General features: G+C 40.1%; 2 protein-coding genes and 1 long non-coding RNA gene across 3 annotated transcripts in view; 1 reads left to right on the plus strand and 2 right to left on the minus strand.

The window, feature by feature from the left end:
* Positions 1–4,786, plus strand: LOC111465444 (myosin-binding protein 1-like). The gene is made up of 4 exons (XM_023109825.1): positions 1–382; positions 1,666–2,687; positions 2,928–4,344; positions 4,435–4,786. Exons 2-3 carry the CDS (start codon positions 1,775–1,777, stop codon positions 4,295–4,297), a joined length of 2,283 nt encoding a protein of 760 aa, XP_022965593.1. The 5' UTR covers positions 1–382; positions 1,666–1,774; the 3' UTR covers positions 4,298–4,344; positions 4,435–4,786.
* The window catches only part of LOC111465762, a 27,397-nt gene continuing 13,659 nt past the window's right edge, over positions 1,060–14,797 (minus strand). Inside the window, exon 3 of the long non-coding RNA XR_002714279.1 lies at positions 1,060–1,099. This is a non-coding gene — a long non-coding RNA (uncharacterized LOC111465762). The remainder of the gene's footprint in view (positions 1,100–14,797) is intronic.
* The window catches only part of LOC111465656 (GRF1-interacting factor 1-like), a 4,848-nt gene continuing 631 nt past the window's right edge, over positions 10,581–14,797 (minus strand). The window contains exons 2-5 of the mRNA XM_023110145.1: positions 13,302–13,378; positions 12,190–12,274; positions 10,777–11,231; positions 10,581–10,720 (exon numbers count right to left, since the gene is read on the minus strand). Of these exons, the coding sequence (XP_022965913.1) occupies positions 10,803–11,231; positions 12,190–12,274; positions 13,302–13,378 (591 nt within the window). The 3' untranslated portion in view covers positions 10,581–10,720; positions 10,777–10,802. The remainder of the gene's footprint in view (positions 10,721–10,776; positions 11,232–12,189; positions 12,275–13,301; positions 13,379–14,797) is intronic.

Raw genomic sequence — 14,797 nt, forward strand, 5'->3', positions numbered from 1 at the left:
AATTTGGCCTGAATCTGCGTGGTGTTGTTGGGAGAGGCCAAAAACAAGAAATTAATTTTGGATTTCGATTTCATTTCCAGGAGGGAATAAGTTTCGGTCAATTTTTCCCCCTTTAATCTGCAGCCGACCCTTTTTCCTGGTCGGCGTGCACGTCCATTTCCAACCTCGTTCCCTTCCTTCTCTTCCATTTTCTTTAATACCCTAAAACACAATGTGAATTTTTGAGTCCCCAATTGGTTGGATTGTTCAACCTTTTTGGTGGGCCTTTTCTTTGATCATTCTACATTTAATCTCTTTCTGGGTTTTGTTCTCACTTTGCATCTCTTTTTCCTTCGATTCATAGCTGGCTTCCCTTGCGATCAACGGGATTTCCTGCCTACGGGTACTTTTCCTTCTCTGAATCTGATTTTTGTTTTGTTTTGTTGCTGTTCTTGGTTTGGAATTTGGGTTCTGATCGTTGTGCTTTTTGTTCTGTTCTTATGTTCTTCTTTGTTGGGTTTGTGCTATGCTTGTCTTTTTCATGATTTTTCCCGTCTTTTCTCTTTTGATCTGCTGGGTTTTGCTTTGATCATTTGTTTTATGATGCTCTGGATGCGTTATGATCTCTAACGAGACTTTAGAAGAGCTTGGATTTCTGTATTTGTAGCTATTGATTGATGTTCTACAATAGATTTCATGTTTTTATGGTAACTTGATTGTGAGATCCCACGTTGGTTGAAGAGAGGAACAAAGTATTCCTTATTAAAGGTGTGGAAACCTCTGCCGGGTACACATGTTCGTTTTAAGACCTTGAGGGGAAGCTCGTGAGAGAAAGCCCAAAGAGGACAATATCTATTAGCGATAGGCTTGGGTTGTTACAAATGGTATTAGAGCCAAACACTAAACGGTGTGCTAGTGATGACGCTGGGCTCCCAAGGGGGGTGGGTTGTGAGATCCCACGTTGGTTGGAGAGAGGAACAAAGCATTCCTTATAAAGGTGTGAAAAACCTCTCCCTTGTAAACGCGTTTTAAAATCTTGAGGAAAGGGGAAGCCCAAAGAGGAGGACAATATTGGTTAGCGGTGGACTTGAGTTGTTACAAATGGTATCAGAGCCAGACACTGAACGGTGTGCCGGCGATGATGCTGGGCTCCCAAGGAAGGTGGGTTGTGAGATCCCACGTTAGTTGGAGAGAAGAACAAAGCATTTCTTATAAAGGTGTAGAAATCTCTCCCTAGTAGATGCGTTTTAAAACCTTAAGGAAAAATCTGGAAGGGAAAGCCGAAAGAAGACAATATCTGCTAGTGGTGGGTTTAGTTTGTTTCATCGACTGTGTAGGCTTTTGAATTTATGGATTGAGTTGACTCCATTGATAGATCTCTTCCTCAATTTAATGGTTTTTCCCTTTCCCTTTTGTTACCAAAAATCTTGATATTGGGTGTTCTTCAATTCTTTTGAACTTACATGATCTGCCTCTGATTCAATTTGTTCTTCTCATGGTTTGTTCAAGAATTCTTTTCTATCATCAAAGCCAAACTGTTTGTGTTTGAATCTTTTTGATCTTCCTAAACCTGGTTGTTGTTTAGGCGGTCTGAATCCGAGGAGACGGGTTGTTTTCTTCATAAACTTGCTGTTTCTTTTTCTACACTTAGTATTAATCAGTGTCGTAACTTCTGTCTCTCCACAGTTGATGATTTGTTGAGTTACCTTTTCGACTGCTTTGGAGGGGTGAAGTTTATGCACACGAGACGGTTAATTCATCCCGTGAACTTAGTTTTGTTGGGACGTTGGCTGTAATGGGAACGTCATCTCCTAAAGCGTGTGCTCAAAAAAGTCCTGTTACGTCTTTGTTGTATGCTGTTTCTGAATGGATGCTGATATTTATGCTGTTTGTGGATTCGATATTCTCATTCTTCATCACAAAATTTGCTCGCCTTTGGAAATTGTGCACCCCGTGCCTGCTATGTTCGAGACTCGATCATGTTTTTGGCTCGGAGAAGAAGGGGTACCTTTGGAAATTGATTTGTGGCAAACATAAGCTGGAGATTTCATCTTTGGTGCTTTGTCATGCTCACAACAAACTTGTTAATGTTAATGAAATGTGTAATAGCTGCCTCTGTTCATTTGCAACAATCAGTAAGTCAAATTCTGAGACTTATAGATTATTGGTTGGTAAACTGAGGGAGGATCCTCATCCTGCCAGCCAAAGACTTTGCTCGTGTTGTAAGGTGCCGTATGTTCCAAGAGGGTTCGTTCAAACGTTAATTCAGACCAGATCGAGCGGATTGGAGACGGAGGATCTCAATGTTCCCTTGTCGAGTTCTGTTTCTCGAAATCCATTACCTCATGTTCAATGCAGAGAGCTAAAGATCACTTCAGACACAGAATCTGATGGAATTGGATGCACTTCTAAGGACGATGCCAATCAAGGTGTTCGTATGGAGGCTAACTTCATTTCGGTGGCCAGTGATTTAACCACGACAAAGCTAGTGGAGCCAGCTTTGACGCCTGAACCATTGGTCTTGTTAACCGATACACTGCCTCCTGTAGAATGCGATGTCTTGATCGGGCATGGTTTGGATGAATTGACTCCAAAGCACGTCGAAAATAATGCGGTTTTCTCTTCATCAACTGGTCTCCTTGCCCTTGATAACGTGGTTCCTTCTTCAAACACAATAGCAACCTCTGTTAAAGCTTTAGAAGAAAGCTGTGAGTTATTTTCTCCACTCATTTCTAGTTCTAGGACACCACACAAAATGATAAGAAAAAAACTCGAGCTTTGTTGTTGTTGTCGTCGTCGTCGTCTTCCGTTTCCTAAGGGTAAATGCTATTCGACATATATTATGCAGTAGGAATACGAGAATAGGCTGCGACCTCTCGGTCTTGTCAATGCAACCAGATGAAACTCTTTGTGATTATCACTGATGTATGTTCTTATAAACATTGTAGATGTTACTAGAGGCGAAGAATACGAGACGAAATGCAAGGAAACCGAGAAGACAGGTATTTTGGCGAAAAAAGTGACATCTGAAGCACCTTCAGAAGCGCAATCCGTTTCGAGTGAGGCTGTTCAGATGGCACCAAATGTATTGGAGCTCGGTGATGCTTATAAGCTAGCTTTAGGCGCTCGAGGATTAAGACAAATGTCGGGCAGGCTTTCGCAACAATGGATCGGGAAGGAATCTTCAAAAGAGACTGAAGATCTGAAGCTTCTCTTGACACAACTCTCATTTAATCGAATGAATGACCAATCACGGGATATGAGTCCGAGGATGTCTGTATATGGTGATGAGCCGAGGAGCTTAGATGTCTCGAGCGCCGCTGGGATTCAGATACTACAGAGAAGGTTTTCACTTGAAAGAAACGAGTTCAGTTTAGAATCTCTAGATGCATTCAATGTCGGTGAGATCAGTGAAATCGAAGGCGAAAACATGGTTGAACAGTTGAAACGAAAAATCGAGTACGATAAGAAGCTTATGAATTCGTTATACAAGGAATTGGAGGAAGAAAGAAGTGCATCTGCTATTGCTGCAAATCAAGCAATGGCCATGATTACAAGGTTGCAAGAGGAGAAGGCAAGTCTTCACATGGAAGCATTGCAGTGTATAAGGATGATGGAAGAACAAAGTGAATATGATGATGATGCCCTGCAGAAAGCAAATGATCTCATTACAGAGAAGGACAAAAAGATGCAAGATTTCGAAGCCGAACTCGAGTTTTATCGGATGAACTTCCCGAACGCATATACAATAGATAATCTAGTGGAGACGTCTGATGTGAAGGAAAGAGATATCGGGGTCGTTCATTTAGAGTCGAACCAGATTGGAACAACCGGTTACGACAATTCCGTTGCAGGTAAACCCAATATCCACGAGAAAGTTGGAAACGAAGGCAGCACGAACAACAAGTTTTTGTTGGAGTTCGAGGACGAAAAGCTTGGCATCATGCAATGTCTTGAGAAGCTGGAGAATAAGCTTCATTTGTTTTCAAACAATGGGGTCAAGATAGATCTTTTCAGCAATGAGCCAAAACATGTGGACGATCATCTTCCCTCGCTTGCTCGTCCTACGTTCGATAAAGAAAGCGGTGAACTTGATTGTGTCGATAGGAACTCTGTGCTGGCCATGGGAATGGCGGATTTCACCTCTCTAAGAAGTGAGATGGCTAATCTTAACAAAAGAATGGAAATGCTTGAAGCTGACAAGAATTTCCTTGAGCATACAATCAATTCACTCCGGAAAGGAGAAGACGGGCTTCGGTTTGTTCAAGAGATCGCTTCCCATTTACGAGAACTACGAAAAGTCGGGATAAGAAGTTGAAAGGACGTCCTGGTGATAGATACGCTTCAAAGAAACCATTCAAAACTGTGAGTTTCTTGACTCGAAGTCTGCTTACAAAGCTCGTTCTTTCATTCTGCTATACCATTTTTATATTCACGAACTCGGTTTTCTACCAGTTATGTACAGGGGAGAAAGGCGACACGAACCGATCAAGATTTCGGGCAACTGTACAGTAGCTTGGAGCTTGGAGCTTGTTTTCACCAAAGGTACGAAGAATTTACAAAGGATTTTTAACTCTTTTGGTGTAGAAACTGTCACTTTTAGGATATTTGAACTCTTACCTCCCTACTAATAATTTGAAGTCAAGACTTATTTATTATGAGTTTGTTCTTCCATTTATGGAGTGGATTGAGTGAATTTAATGTAAAAAAGGAGATGGTCTTGTGTGAATGTTGTAACAATTATTTTCATCATTGTATTGGATGATGATCTATATATATCATTAATGAAAAGCGGTTTTGGCTGCAATCTCGGGATTGTTCTTACGAACCATTAGATATAGATTCGAAAAGACTTTTCATTTCTCTTTGTTCGTAGTTTTGGTTGCAATGTCGGGATTGTCCTTATTAACCATTAGATATAGTGTAACAGTCTAAAGCAGATAATGTTCTCTTTGGGTTTTTTCTTTCGGGTGTCTCCTCAAGGTTTTAAAAATGTGTCTGCTAGGGAGAGGTTTCCAAACTTTTATAAAGAATGTTTCGTTCTCCTCCAACTGATGTGAGATTTCATAATCCGCCCCCCTTAGGGACCCAACATCCTCGCTGCACACCCTCTCGTGACCACCCCCTTCGGGGCTCAGCCTCCTTGCTGACAAATCATCCGGTGTCTAGCTCTGATATGATTTGTAATGGATCAAGCCCACCTCTAGCAGATATTGTCCTCTTTGGGCTTTCCCTTTCGGGCTTCCCATCAATGTTTCTAAAACGTCTCTGCTAGGGAGAGGTTTCCACACTTATAAAGAATGTTTCGTTCTTCTCCTCAACCAATGTGAGATCTCACAATCCGCCCCTTTTAGGGACCTAGTGTCTTCGCTGGCACACCCCCTCGGGGCTCAGCCTCCTTAATGGCACATCACCTGGTGTCTGGCTCTGATACCATTTATATGTCCTCTTTTGGATTTTCTCTCAAAGTTTTTAAAATGTGTTTGCTAGGGAGAGGTTTTCACACCTTTAAAAAGAATGTTTCATTCTCCTCCCCAACTGATGTGGGATCTCACGTATAGATTCATAAAAGCTTTCATTTCTCTCTATTCATGGTTTTGGCTATAGTATCAAGATCGTCCCTAATAACCATTAGATGATTCGAATAATTTTAAGATCGAATACTTGTAATAAAACCAACTAATGGTGTTGAGATCCATTTACAAATTACGTTTGAGAGAATTCCTTATTTCATGCTAACCGTATTCCCTTATTTCATGCTAATCGTATTCATCCGTGGGAATCAAACAAATCAGATGAAGTTAGCATCAAATAAATTCGGTTTGTTATCGTTTCAGTATATAGACATTTGAATGAAGAAGTACATAATTAATCGTGTTTAACTTAGAACAATTCTACTTCATAAATGAGTATGAATTTACTCGGAAGAACCACGTTCAAAGGAAATCTCGAATTTTCACTTTAAAGTTGCTTTGATTTTGATATACATAGTTGTTGAATGTTTTATTATTTAGACGAAGAAGCTAGGCGGTTCAAAAAGGTACAATAAAAAGTTGCTAATCAAACCTAACAACCCACTAGCTTTTCCACCTTTGATCATCACCCTTTTCATATCTATATTTTATTTATATATGTTGTTCAACCTTTAATGTGTATGTATAGGTATATACGTAGGCGTATAAATATCCGTAAACTTTGTATTTTGTTTGGCTCACAAGTTAAAACTTTCTTGGTCGGACCTGACCTACTCAATTATAGGTTTCCAACCCAACTCTACTTTTAAAATTTGTACGAAGGTTAAGAATGTTTGACGTTTCTAACAAATATTAGTAATGTATTGTAACTTATAAATGTTCGATATTAAATTTTATGAGATTTTAGTTAATAGTGTGACACATATTGCAACTAAGTAGATTGTTTTTTCAATAATTAGAAAATGAATAACTCGAAAATCCAACCAACTCAACCCGAAAATAGAAGGCTGAGTTGAGTTGTGAACCCTGTCCGGGAAATTCGAGTCAAAGTAGATTGTTTTTTCAATAATTAAAAGATAAATAACTCGACAATCCAACCCAACTCATCCCGAAAATAAAGGGTTGAGTTGAGTTGTGAACCCTGTGTTATGATCGCTCAATAACGCACACACTCGATCAAGATGAACACAAATAACATGAGAGAGAAAATTCAAGGAGGAATATTGACTAAAGGTTTTATTGATACCCTCATGTATGTATTAGGAAGAAAATAGGTTTGGGACCGGTATATATATGGTTTCAGCTTACTAAATATAGATACCAAATATTTACCACAGATCTACCATATATTTTCGAAATATTTATCAAACATATTTGTACCAGATCTTTACTGTAAATAGGCATAGACTTCATATCCCAACAATCTCGATCGAGTCAACCAATCATTTCATTCTCAATGTTCCAACATCAACACAACATGTTTGATTGATTCTTTGTACCCTCTATCTCCTCCAAACACATCACCGTCTCTCACTAACCTCCAAGTGAAATGGTTTCGCCTTCTGTGTTTTGTCTTTGAATGATAGATCGGGTTTCTCACCAACTGCATAACACTCTAACTATCTACCTGAAAAATCTTCTCGCGCTGCTTCTTGCCTAATTCTTCTAGATAGTATGTCATTCATATCATCTCATTTCCAGCTTCAGCTATTGCCACGTACTCGGCCTCAAGAAATGAAAGAGCAACGCATTTTTGAAGCCTGGACATCCCATCATTCATGACTTTCTCCCACTTAATTGTATCCTCCAACTTTAGGGCCTCATCAAGGGGCTCTCTTTCCCCTTCATCAGACACCAACCGATAAAGAAGGTATACTTATCTGATACTCTAATAGATCTAGATGATATTTTCAACACCTGCTTAGTGTCACTTGCTCCGCTTCTGGTTCCTTAACAATAGTATCAGGAGTTTCTTGAGTATCCACTCTAAAATCACTAGATGAATCTTTCAGCAACTCAACCTCAACTCCCACTTGCTTCATTGTACCGAAACTTTTCTTCAATTCTCTAACAGTCTTTGTGAAGTTAACTCATTTCAGCTTGCTCATAGTGCAGTTCTCACAAGAACTCATATCAACAGATTTTAGACCTTTCAAAACTCCTTCATAGCCAGCATCTTTATTCCTTTAACGCTCATATGTCCAAGTCTATTGTGCCATAGACTTGAATTGGAAACACTCTTAGCAACAGCAGTCATGTTCATACACCCTGCTATAAAGTTCCAGATTTTGTGCCACATGCTACCACCATAGCACCCTTCACAATCTTTCACGAACTTTTCCCAAACTCTGTTGCATAAAGTGTGTTATCCAATTGACCAATAGAGATCAAGTTCTTCTTGAGACCGGAAATATATCTAACATCCTTTAATGTCTACTGATTTCCTGCCGGAGTTTTTATGCAAACATCCCGTTTTCCTTCAATCTCCAAATCTTTGTTGTCAACAAAATACACCTTCACGAAACTTCTAGACTTGAAATTTCGAAACAACTCTTTGTTTGGAGATGAATGGTTGTTTGGAGATGAATGAAGCGATGCACCTGAATCTAAAATTCAGGATTCAATCGGATTGTCTATACTAAGGATTAGAGCATCCCAATGTCTTCTACTAAATGTATAGAATCATCGTCATCTTCTGATTTGTGATTATGCTTCCTCTTTGTACAATCTGCCCGAAAGTGACATTTTACTCTACAACTCCAACACTTTACGTTTGATTTGTTTGGAGATTTTTCCCGGTTCTTTGATTTTGATCGCCTATTATTTGGGCCCTTTGATTTACTTATTCCCCTTCGATGAACACTGAGAGATTGACCTGATGAATCTCCGATTTTCTGTTTGGGAATACTTTCGCTGAGAACTACATCTCGAATTTCATCGAACTTCAATTTATCAGATCCTAGTGAATTGCTGGTTGCAGCAACAACAGTATCCCACGACTTGGATAAAAATGACATCAAAATCAATGTTTTAATTTCATCATCGAAATTAATTTCCACCGAACTCAGTTGACTTACAATCATATTGAACTCATTTATATGATCAGCAATAGACCCACCTTCAAACATTTGTAAATTGAACAACCTCCACATCAAATACACCTTATTCATAGCCAACAGTTTTTCGTACATATTCGACATTGCCTTCAACAAATCTGACGTTATCTTCTCCTTGATGATGTTAAATGCCACATTTCTGGACAGCGTCAATAGGATCAACCCTAAGACCTGACGATCCTTGAGCTTCCAATACTCCGTGGTCATAGTATCCGGCTTCACCCCCAACAGGGGTTTGTGAAGACCTTTCTGGTACAGACAATCTTCAACTTGATATTCAAAAAACTAAAATCGAATCCATCAAACTTTTCAATTTTCATCTTCACCATTGTACCATTGTCAGATGTTTACGAAATATCTACCATTGTACCAGTAAATAGGCATTAGGCTTCATATCCCAACACTCTGTTCGGGTAATTTGAGTCACAAGCTCAACAACTCGATACTTTTCAACCGAACCCGTGCACACCAAGAAAGTTGACCCATTAAAACAATCGTTTGATTAACTATGCATTATCTCATAAAAATCCAAATTAAAATTCACATATCATATTTTTTAGTGCCGTTGAATTTTTCATCGTTTTCGTTATTCAACTTTCAAACCCAACTACCCGCGGATTGTATCAGTCAACTCCGACCAAAACCCATTTCATTTTTAATTTCCTTTTTCCTTATAAATATTTTGTTCCTCTCACTCCAAATTCATTGCCTAAACCCATTTCAATTCTATGCATTTTTCTGTTATGAAGACGGCGGCAGCGGCGTTTGTTTTCATTTTTCTCTGTATTTTCCACGTATCGGCGGCCAGGGTCTTGACCGGAGAGCGGTGGCGACCAGTGTCGGACAGGATGCTACGAGGTTCGGTGCCTCCTTCCGATAGGAATCCCTGTTCGTTTATTCCCGGGCTTGGCCGTGGACGCTGTACGTTGAGCGAGGTGGAAGACGAAGCCGGCGGCGGCGGCGGTTCCTCTGCCTTTCCCGGCATGAACTTTGATGGGTTTGCGGCGGCTTCCATGGTTAACGGAACCCAGAAGCAAGATCCTTCTTTGAGGCCTTGAATCTCATGGGGGAATGGAATTTGAAGCTTATGTATAGTTCTTCTTCATACAAAGTTCTTATTGTTCTTATTTTATTTTGTTAATTATTTGTTTTTTTGTTCCATAGTTTGAGGCTCATGATGTGATTGGATTAGCCAAATTTTGACCATTGTTTGTTCCTTGAATCCCAAGGAATTTAAAAAATAAAAAAAAAATGCTTTTTTTTTTTTTTTTTGTGAATTTTTATCTCGAGAGGATTGTTGTAACGAGTTTGATATACATAGTTTGTGTGACTTCAGTATTTCAATGCATCTCTTGCAACATGACCATATTACTTACTTATTGGTGGGTGTGTGGGGGGTGCGTGCCGGAGATGAGCGGGGGGAGCGCACACGGGAGGTGTGCGGGGGCGAGCACACACGAGAGTGGGATCTGGGGGTGTGTTTAACTATTTCTAAGTGTAAAATTATCTCCATATATAGGCACCCGAGTTATTTTTAGCATTGTCTCACTTGCATGTTTTTTAAAAAAATTTTGAAGTCATGGGACTAAATGATTAAGCTCCAAACAGAACAATATGCCTAAAAGGGAAAACCTAAAATAGAACAATATCCACTAGCGGTGAGATTAGGTTGTTACAAAGGATATCAAAGCCAGACACTAGGTGATGTGCCAGTGAGAAAGTTGAACCCCAAAGGGGGTGGACATAAGGCAGTGTTGGGCTTCAAAGGGAGTGGATTGTAAGATCCCACATTGATTTTGGAGGAGAAAGAGTATTTTTTATAAGGGTGTAGAAATCTTTCTATCATACGCGATTTAAAAACATTGAAAGAAAATCGGATGAGATTGAGTTTGTTACATAATTAGACTAATTCATTCATATAGATGACAACTTCATTTCTTTCTGATTTTAAATTGCTTCATAAAATTGTTCCTCGAGATAGTCTCGATTAGAATCACTCTCATTCAAATATGATATCAATTCGTTCGTTCATCCACTTCTCATACGCACAAAAGAAAGAGAAGAAAATTTACATAATACACTACAAACAAATACCTTAACTTGGAAAAAGAACACCAAAGATCAAATCCTCACACCATTGTTTACTCATAAGATAAAGCAAGTGCTTCTTCAGTAAGAAGGTTTCTTCTCTTCTTTTGTCATCCTAATTTCTATCGACTTTATTCTCATACTTTCAGTTACCATCATCAGCTGATTTCAAGTAGAGAGTCTCACCTCCATCTCCGCCATGGCTCCCGGAGCTCCCTCCACGTCCCTCGCCTGACCCGGTTCCTCCCATATCTTGCTTGCTCCCACCAGCTAGGCTGCGGTGCAAGCTATCAGCTGCAGCATTGTGGCTGAAATCTGGGAATCCTCCTCCTCCAAGTGCTCCTCCGTTGCCTCCGGCATTGGCGGCATCGTTTTGCAGCATGTTGAATCCTATGCCACCTCCGGAGCTCATCCCGAGTTGGCTGTGTAAAGCTTGCTGCTGTAGGCTAGAAAATGGCTGTTGGGTGTACAACATGGAGGACCGAGCAGCCATCAGTGATTGTGGTGTCATTTGCTGAGCTTGTTGGTGTTGAATGTAATGTCCTCCTGGTTGGATTAGGCCACTAGAAGAGTACTGGAGAGAACATGGCAAAACCAAAACATGTTGGATTCATCTCAATTCAATTTACTTTTTGACATATACGAACATCCCAAGCCCGCTTTGGCCCATTCCGTACTATCGCCAGCCTCATGGCTTTAAAACGCGTATGCTAGAGAGAGGTTTCCACACCCTTAGAATGAATGTTTCGTTCCCCTCTCGAGTCAATGTAGGATCTCGCAAATCCACCCTCCTTAGGGGCCCAACGTCCTTGCTGACATACCACCCTGTGTGTCTGGCTCTAATACCATTTGGAACAGCTCAAACTCAACACTCGCAGATATTGTCCACTTTGGGCTTTCCCTTATGAGATTCCCCTCAAGGCTTTAAAACGCGTTTGTCAAGAAAAAGTTCATTAGGAATGCTTCATTTGTTCCTCTCTCCAACCGATGTGGAATCTCACAATCCACCCCCATTGGAGGCCTAACATCCTCGCTGACACACCGCCTTGTGTCTGGCTCTAATACCATTTGGAACAGCTCAAACCCACCGCTAGCAGATATTGTCCTCTTTGGGCTTCCCTTCTAAGCTTCCCCTCAAGGCTTTAAAACGCATTTGATAAGGAAAAGTTCATAAGCAATGCTTCGTTTGTTCTTCTCTCCAACCGAAATGGGATCTCACAATCCACCCCCATTGGGGGCCAACGTAATCACTGGCACACCATCCGGTGTCTAGCTCTCACACCATTTGGAACAGCTCAAGCCCACCATTAGCAGATATTGTCTATTTTAGCCCGTTACGTATAGCCGTCAGCTAGACACGTTCTAAAATCGTGAGGTTGACGGAAATACATAACGCGCCAAAGCGGACAATATTACATATTACATTCTAAAGTCCAAGATTCAAGCTGCTAAATTTGTAACCGACTTAAAGTTAGACAAAACCTCCCCAAATGATCATCAGCCAAACAAAACACGGCTAACTATGTTCATACCTGGGCATGCATGGCAGAAGGTTGAGGTTGAGAATCAGCAATGGCAGCCAGGTACATGAGGTTCCTCTGTAGCCTTGCTTGATTCCTGCACAGGAAAAGATATCAGAATTACTTTTGTTCTTCAACACCTTCGTTTTCAGCCTCAAAACATTGTTTAAGCAATATTTAAGCAATATTAGGGTTAGTTTTGACTCTCGATCAACTTTTCAATACATGATTGTCATATATGTATGAGATTCCATATTAGTTAGAAAAGAGAACGAAGCATTTCGTATAAGGGTATAAAAATTTCTCCCTAGCAGACACATTCTAAAACATTGAGAAGAAGCCCAAAAGCCCAGAAGGGAAAGTCCAAAGAGGACAATATCGGCTACCGGTGGGTTTGAGCTGTTACAAATGGTATCAGAACCAAACACTAGGCGGTGTGCCATCTAGGATGCTGGGCCCCCAAAGGGAGTGGATTGTGAGATGTCACATTGTAGAGGGAAACTAAACATTTCTTATAAGCGTGTGGGAACCTCTCACTAGCAAACGTGTTTTAAAATCTTGGAAGCACTAAAGAAAAAGTCCAAAGAGAACAATATCTACTAGCAGTGAGTTTGGGCAACAAATGGTATCATAGCCAGATTCTGAACGGTGTGCATAGCCAGACACTAGGTGGTGTGCAAGCGAGGACGCTAAGCCTCCAAGGGAAGAAATCCACATCGGTTGGAGAGGAGAACGAAACATTTCTTATAAGAGTGTGGAAACCTCTCCCTATAGACACGTTTTAAAACATCGAGGGAAAGCTTAGAACGGAAAACCTAAAGAGAACAATATCTGCTAGTTGTGGGCTTGAGCTATTGCAAATATATCAAAGCTAGACACCGAGCGGTATGTCAACGAGGACGCTGGGCTCCTGGAGCGTGGATTGTGAGATCCCACATCGGAACGAAGCATTCCTTATAAGGGTGAGAAAACCTCTTCCAAGCAGATGCGTTTTAAAACCTTGGGGGAAGCCAGAAGGGAAAGCTTGATATACTTACCCTGTTTCTTCATCATACGAACCAAATTGATGAAACCGAAAAAGAAAATTCACATTTATCACCATGATTCTACCATAATATACTTACTCTGCACATTCATTCAATTTTCCCGAGTTTTGGCTCTCAACAATCTTCAATATCAGCGACTTGTTCTCGTCCAGATACTGCAACATAGATGATCAAATAAGACATCATAAACCTTAAAAAACATGAGCTGAAACACAGACAGAACCAGACGGCAACCTATAATACTGTTTCATGGTTGACCAATCACTATTCAAGCTCTTCTGTCTTCCATTATAAACACTTTTTACTGATGTAGACTGTTTTAACATTATCCTCATTATAGTTCATCACAAAACTGTTAAAAAATACCAAAAAATCACTTGAATCTTGGTCAATTCCAGTGAGATTATATGAATTCCGGCCAAAATTCATGAATAATTTTCTTAAGAAACCTCATCAAAGAAGTTTATAAACTAAAAGAATAATGTAACGGCCAAAACGTTTTTTTTTCCACCCCTCCTCCCCAACCGAGGTGGGATCTTACAATCCCACCCCCCTTCAGAGTCCAACGTCCTCGCTGGCACTCATTTCTTTCTCCAATCGATGTGGGACCCCCACCAAATCCACCCCCATTCGGGGCCAGCGTCCTTACTAACACACCGCCTCGTGTCTAACCCCTTTCGGGGAACAGCCTCCTTGCTGGCACATCGCCCCGTGTCTAACTCTGATACCATTTGTAACGGCCCAAGCCCACGACTAGCAAATATTGTCCTCTTTGGGTTTTTTCTTTTGAACTTTCCTCATGGATTTTAATACGTGTTTGCTTGGGAGAGGTTTTCATACCCTTATAAAGAGTCTTTGGTTCTCCTCCCCAACCGATGTGGAATCTCACAAACAATTTGAATCAAGATTTCTAGTAATTAATGAAGCTGATATCACATTCATAGTCCCAAAGAAAAGCTATTATTTTCTTTCTAAAGAATCCCTTTTTCCAAAAACATAAATCTTAGTTAAGAACTTCTATATGGTACATTCATTTACAACAAGTTTAGACGAACATGAAAGAACATAAAATCCAAAACCTTAAATTAACCTTATAGTCCTCAAAAGCTCAAGCTCTCAACAGTTTCATGAGCCACTTTTTGGTCCACTTGATGAACAGAGAGAGAGAAGAAAAGGGGAAAAAATGCACCATCCAACCAGTTCTGATTCCTTTTCCCATTAAGATTAAGGCCAAAAGGGTTCAGAAATCAATCATGGAATTGAAAGACAAAAAGTAATTAAGCTTTGACCAATAAGGAAACAAATACTTAATCAGGAAAAGAGATGGAAATAAACAAGAGAAAAGCCATTGATGGACTGGTCTCACCTTTTGGTATTAGATATTAAAATCAGTCAATAGAGACAAGAGCACGTGAAATAGGCAACACAATTAAACCCAATAGGATAAAGGAAGCAAGACATTCTTATGAATCATCTTTAACATGAAGAACAAGGAAAACCCACATAAAAGAGATTAAAAACAATGAAAAACAAGTTATGAATCATCTCTAACATGAAGAACAAGGAAAACCCAC

The sequence above is a fragment of the Cucurbita maxima genome, unplaced genomic scaffold (assembly GCF_002738345.1).
Source record: "Cucurbita maxima cultivar Rimu unplaced genomic scaffold, Cmax_1.0 Cma_Scf00029, whole genome shotgun sequence".
Lineage (NCBI taxonomy): Eukaryota > Viridiplantae > Streptophyta > Magnoliopsida > Cucurbitales > Cucurbitaceae > Cucurbita > Cucurbita maxima.